At 52.7% G+C, this 6,494-nt stretch overlaps 1 protein-coding gene across 1 annotated transcript; it reads right to left on the bottom strand.

The window, feature by feature from the left end:
- Positions 1-909: 909 nt before the first annotated feature.
- On the bottom strand, positions 910-3,799 carry LOC119462785 (uncharacterized). Its single transcript, XM_037724039.2, has one exon. The coding sequence runs from the start codon at positions 3,601-3,603 to the stop codon at positions 943-945; it is 2,661 nt and encodes an 886-aa protein (XP_037579967.2). The 5' UTR covers positions 3,604-3,799; the 3' UTR covers positions 910-942.
- Between the last annotated feature and the right edge of the window lie 2,695 nt (positions 3,800-6,494).

Raw genomic sequence — 6,494 nt, 5'->3', positions numbered from 1 at the left:
ACGTTAATTGGCACCCAGACTTTCTGACTTTCGCAGCTATGCAAAATGAGAACGGCGTACATTTTTGGTTCAATTAGGTTCAAAAAGAAATGAAGTATCGCTCTCACAGCGCCCTCGTGTTGTAACCAGCCACAAAAAAGGCTCACTGTCCCTTAATGAACGAGGTGTGATGAACTTTAGTCCCTTTTGTTCAGACAACGTAAAAACTAATTAACAAGACGGTGTTGCATATCTTTGAGAAAAGTTTCTGTCTGGCGAGGTGATTATGCAAGCGATGTTAAACACACTACTTCATCGAAAAAGTTTTAATTCCCTAAGAAAGCAATTTTTTGCTTCCCGCGTCATTGAAATATCCTTTTGAAGAAATGTTGTAAGAAAAATTAACTTTTTGATAGGGCGCTGTATTTTTCCTTTTGAGAAAAGTGTTGTCCTCAATGCGCTTCGCATAAGCTAAATAAAATATCATTTGGTTACAATTAAGAACTCAAGTCTACCAGTGTAGGAAACAACAACATCGTTCTAATATATATCTTGTCGTGTGCACAAGAAGGTACAATTCTTGTTTTAACGAGATGTCGACGCTCTGCATTCACATCTTGCACACGCAGCAGAGAGAGGGAGAGAGAGAGCAAGGAGAGGAAAGGCAGGGAGGTCAACCAGAAGAGCATCCGGTTTGCTATCCTGCACTAGGGGTAAGGGAAAGGGGAAAATTCCCTTGAAATTTAGTTGCTCGGAACTTTAGGTGAAGTCGCATACACTATTCTGAGGCAGCCTTCTGATTCCTCCGGCAAGCCCAGCAGTGGTCACTTGACCTCGTTCGCGTGCCCGGAAAACACCGCGCTCTGATGATAAAGGAGCGTGAAACCATTTTCTTCTTCAGTGGCGAAAGACAGGAGAGAGAGAGAGAGAGAGAAAAGACTTTATTCGAGGTCAGACTAAGACCTATAGATATTCCTCCGCCAGGAGGACCATGGCCAGCTGGTCGGCGAAGGCCGCCGACGCCAACCACACCCGCCAGTGGGGAGGTGGGGGGTTAGAGTAGTGAGGGGATTGTAGGGCTGCGGGGCAAGAGAAAAGGATGTGCTCTACATTTGCGTACGTAGAGGGGCAGTTGGGACATGAGGGGTCTGAGCGGTAACGATAAAGGTATAGGCGTGCTGGAGTGATCAAGGTGTTGAGCTGGATGGCCCTGAGGGTGCGTACTTGGGCAGTGGAGAGACGAGGGTGTGGTGGCGGAAGCGTCTGCAATGAATGCCGGAGGTGTTTGTAGTGCTGCTTCAGAGTTTTCTTATAAAAGTGTGCCTCGTCCGCTATGGGCGGGCAAGGCCAGGGGATCGTCGGCGCCCGGCTATTAATCTCGCGGGCAAGCTCATGAGCGAGCTTATTGCCGATAATCCCCGCATGACCTGGCACCCACACCACAGTGACCAAAGCAGGGGAGAGAAGGGAGAGAGCGTCAGAAAGGTCGTCATGAAGATTATCGGGAAGTCTGTTGTCGCGAAGAGCCCTGATTGCCGCCATGGAGTCCGAGCAAATGCGATACCGAGGAGAGGGAGGAAGAAGGGTTAGTTCGTGCGTTGCGTGAACAATCGCGGCCAATTCAAGGGATAGAGAAGAAGTAGGAAGTGAGAAGGGGCCAGCGGTGGAAGTGATGGGAATGCCAAGGGGGGTCGGCATTGTCACACAAGCAGTGGAGCCATGAGTTTGGTAATACGCTGCGTCGACGTAGCATGTGACAGTGTCCGGTGGAAAAGGGTCGTGGAAGTGAGCGCGGGCTTGTCGTCGTCCCTCATGAAGATGTGGGGTCATATTAGAGGGAATAGGGGCACAGCGGAGATTGCTGGGAAGAGGTCGTTGAGGAGTGTACAGAGGAAAGTCAATGGGCCGGATGCCAGCCCGCTGCAGTAGCCAATGACCCTGCGCAGAGCTGGATAGGCGGCCAAGTTGTCGATCCCTATGGAGGCACAAGAGCTCTGCAAGGGGAAGAAATAAGCCTGTTGCGTATAGTTTGGCTGTGGATGCGTGTGTCGGAAGATGTAGGGCAGCTTTATAGAGAGTGTTTAAAGCCGATTGAATGCGATGCATTTGCGTCTGCGTAAGTGTGCAGTATGGCAGGGAATAAAGGATTTTGTTCAAGGCAAAAGCTGTTACAAGTTGATTGGCTCTGCATTCGTCGAGACCGCCGCGCCGCCTGACCACTCGTCGGACTAAGTGAGTTACTTGGTGGCAAATGGTGATCGTGGACTGTATTGCGCGGCTGAAGGAGTGGTCTTGGAGGGGAAAGCCTAAAACCCGGCAGGATGACGTGCGGGGGATGGGAGTACCGGCGAGAGTGAGATTAAGGAGGGGGTTTACAGACCGTTGGTACTTTGTAGCGGAAAGGAGCAGCAGCTCAGATTTCTCTGGAGCTGCTTGCATACCAGAGCGGGAAAGGAATTCGGAAATGAGGTTGAGGCCGGATTGTAATGGGAATTCCACCTCCCCCGGTGAGCCGTGAGTACACCAAAGGGTTATATGATCAGCATAGAGAATTGACTGTAGGTGCGGAATCTCCGACAAGGATTTTGCGAGAGGGGCTAGCCCGAGATTAAAGAGGGTTGGAGAGAGCACAGCACCTTGAGGTGTTCCGCGGGTGAGCGCGATGGGCGGGGACAACGTGGTCCCGAGTCGGAACTGAGCTTGTCGAGAGCGGAGAAAAGAAGAAACGTAACAGTAGAGTCGGGATCCACAGCCGGTGTCTTCGAGGGGGGAGAGGATAGCGTCATGAAGTAAGGTATCGAAGGCCTTGCGCACGTCCACAGTGACAAGTGCGTGAACTTGACACCTCGAAGGTTGAAAGCAAGTTTCCTGGAGAAGGAGAAAGAGGTCTTGAGTAGACATGTGGGGGCGGAAACCAATCTGATTGTGCGGAAGGAAGTGAGTATCGTCGAGAAGATCCGTAAGACGTGCGAGTACCATGCGTTCCATGGTTTTCCCGACACAGGAAGTAAGTGAAATGGGTCGCAGGTTGGAGAGTGTGGCGGGCTTGCCGGGCTTTGGTATTAGAGTAATGATGGAAGAGGTCCATTCATCGGGAAGAGTGCCGTTGGCCCAGTGTTCATTTATTTTGTTTAAAAGAAATTCTTTATCCGAATCAGGCATGTTCTTCAACAGAGAGTAAGTGATGTGGTCCGCACCCGGAGTGGTACCAGTTTTGTTTTGAGCCAAAGCTCGTTCTAGGTCCGGCAGAGTGAAGGGGCTGTCCAAACCGCTATTGGAAGGCCCTGTGTACTCAGGGTACAGGGAAGGAAGTGGAGGAGGGATGTATATATCCGTGACCTGTTGAAGGAGGGAAGTAGCACCATGCTCGGAGAGATGCTTTTGGATTGTGGGGAGAGGAGCAGGTTGAGGGCCAAGGAGGGACCGGAGGATCAACCAGGCTGATTTAGTGTGGAGGGAAGAGTTGATAGAATCGCATATGCGATTCCAATTTGTTGTCTCAAGGATGGAGCAGTGAGTTAGTATGTCAGTGTTGAGTATGTCTAATGTATGTCTAAGCTGGATGTTGTTAGGTTGGGTGCGGATGCGACTAAGGAGGCGTTTACGGCGTCTCCAGAGACGCATGAGGTGTGGGTCAGCGTGGTCCGACGGGGGGTTAGCTTCTGTAGTGGTGGTGGTCTGCGACCGCGTTCGCCGTAGCGAGTCCACCCACACATCATAGTTGGGAGTTGACTCCTGGACTCGCAGGCGACGAAAGAGGTGCCAGTTGGTCTGGGTGATGCGTTTTTTGGGTTTGTGAGTGAGTGTCAGTTTAATTTCAATTATGTGATGGTCGGATATGAGGGTGTCCGGAAGGACTTGCCAAGTCTCTGGAGGATTGTGGCCATGGTGAAAGGGGAGGTCAGGCGTTGTATGACGTTGTTTTGCGTTTCCGTCTCGTGTGGGTGTGTCTGGTGTATTGATGAGTGTATATGAGTGCTGCATAGTGTGTGCGTGAAGAAGGCGGCCAGGGCGCAGAGTGTTTGGGTAACCCCAGATGGTATTTGGGGCATTGAAGTCTCCGCCAAGAATAATGTCACGGTGTTTTGGAAAGGATCGAAGAAAATGAAAGAGAGGAGAGAGAATTGTGGTAGAATTTGGGGGATTATAGACGTTCACAAGTGTGAGAGGTGGGTTCGGGGGGTCTGGGTAATACGAAATGGCTGTTACATATGGAAGTAACGTGGATGGAACATCTTCCACTTCATAAGCGATATCCCGGCGAATATAAATGGAAGACAGCGGCGCGGCGGGGTCGGCGTGCAGAGCTCGGTAGCCTGGGATGTTTTTGGTATGCCTTGTTTCTTGTAGTAGGATAAAGTGAGGTAGTGTGGTTTGCGTAAGGAGCCATTGCTGTAAGGGGGTGCGGTTTGTGGAGAGGCTACGGCAGTTCCACTGAATTATTGTGATCGCCATGATGCTTGTTATTGGAAGGGTTAGGTGGAGCGAGAAGGGTGGCGGGTTTAATTTTGGGGGCTAGGCCTACTGACGCAGCGGGTATGGGGTGGGTGCGCTTGAAGGGGTGGTTCTTGTCTTCCATAGGGCCTGGGGCGTCATTAAATGCTTTGTTTATGGTGGAGTTCAGATTGTCAAGGGACTGTGTGAGGTTTGAAATGAGCGTCTCGAGGTTGGAAGTACGTTGGTCTTGTGCCTCGATACGTTTTTGTTGCATCTCAACGAGGGATGTCAGTGCGGTTACGCGAGAGGTAAGCTCCGTCAGCCCCAGCTCCAGCTGTTCAACGCGGCAGGGAGAGGGGGAGGTTGTGGGTGCGGGTGCGGGAGTCGTCGGCGACCTTACCTGGTGTACAGGTTTCTGCAGGGGTGAATCTTGCTTCACCGGAGCAGGCGTGTGGTATTCCGCAGGCTTCGGTTGTGCACTCGGTGCTGGTTGAATCACAGGGGTTGGTGACACCTGGGTCAGACGCGGGTGCTGGCCCCCCCACTGGGCATGTGTAGGCAGTAGGCTTGACGAGGCGCGCACCTTGGGTATAGATGAGGGACTGGAGGGTTTTACTGGGGGTTGTGACGTGTTCAGACTCTTCCACTGCTGTCTGTGTAGGAGGCGCTGCTTCTTGGCCGCGTTGGCGCAGGCTTCATCCCGTTGCATCCGAACTGGGCATATTTCTGCAAAGGGAGTGTGATGGCCTTGACCATGAAGACACCATGGTGAGCAGGAATGTGGTTCATCAGGCTGGCTGATGGGTGTGGAACAAGTGGGGCACAGGCGCTGGTTTCCGGGGCAGGCACACGTGCGATGTTCATATTGCAGGCAGATAGTGCAATGATGGGTCCGGGGCTTATGGGGACGGCAGCGGAATTCGAGTCGTTGGTAGTACACGGAAAATGGAACGTGCATGCCGGCGAAAGTGATCAGGGCGGAGTTCGTATTTCCCATGCGGCGGGCCAGTAGGATGTCGGCTTGATAGCTGTCTAAATCACGCAGAAGTTCTTCTTGGGTAGCGTCAGGGGCAATTCCGTGGATAACCCCGCGGCACGAGTTGGTTGGAGCTGCGAGGTATGGAGCTACGGCATATATGCGGCCAGCGAGCACGATGCTCTCAACGCTGAGAAGGCGGCTGGCGAGTTCGATGTGGTGGGTCTTGAGTATGGCGAGGCGGTTGCGATTGCGTAGATGGACTGAAACGTCGGCACAAGTATGCGCCGGGAGCTTTGCTGCTCGTATGAAAGCTGGGAGAATGTCCAGCAGCTGGGCGGAGGTGGCGGAAGGTAACGCTGGCAGGTGGACACAAACCGCATGGAGGTCAAAACTTGGGCGGGCAGCAAGTCGAGGCTTTCGGACATTTCCGGGCGTTGTCCATTCTCCTTCAGGCTCATCCAACTCGATAGGGGTTGGAGTGGAAGTGGGATCTGACGTCGGAGTCTCGTCAGCCATGCCGGCACGCAGCAGTGGTAGGGTAGGGCTAGCGAGGCGGTCACCGCTTCAAAACTTGAAGTGGCCGAAGACGACGATCCGTGGTAACGGTGAGAAGGCCGCTTCCCATACAACTCCCGGCGAAAAAGGCCCGGGCAAGGGCGGCTGGTGAAGGTCGCGGCGTTTCGGTGGTTGCGGAGCACGCCGCCGGCACGTCCGTTCACTTCGGAGCCTCCCTTTCCCGGAAACCCAACCCGGTAGTTAAGTGGCTATGACGTCGCGCTGCTGATCCCGAAGTCGCAGATTTGATCCCGGCCGTGATCGCCACATTTCAATGAGGCAAAATGTAAGAACACTGGTGTACCACGAAATACGTGCTTGCCAAAGAACCCCAGGGGGTTACAGTGGAATTCTGTCCACTTCCGCATTTTTTCCGGCTGGCTGGACATTCCTGCTCATGGTGTAGCGAAACAAAATTCTTACCGTGTTTTTCGCGTTGCTTATTTATCGGCTATCCCAGTTTGCTCTCTGATCTACACCACTCTCTTCCTGGCCTAACGTTAAGAGACACGAAGAGAGCGGTGCGGACCAGAGAGCAAACGGG

Source organism: Dermacentor silvarum, chromosome 8, assembly GCF_013339745.2.
Source record: "Dermacentor silvarum isolate Dsil-2018 chromosome 8, BIME_Dsil_1.4, whole genome shotgun sequence".
Classification (NCBI taxonomy): Eukaryota; Metazoa; Arthropoda; class Arachnida; order Ixodida; family Ixodidae; genus Dermacentor; species Dermacentor silvarum.
This window is presented reverse-complemented; position numbering and strand designations above follow the sequence as displayed.

Coding starts and splice junctions, on each gene's coding strand:
- LOC119462785 (XM_037724039.2), bottom strand. CDS start 3,603: ATGCGTCTCTGGAGACGCCGTAAACGCCTCCTTAGTCGCATCCGCACC.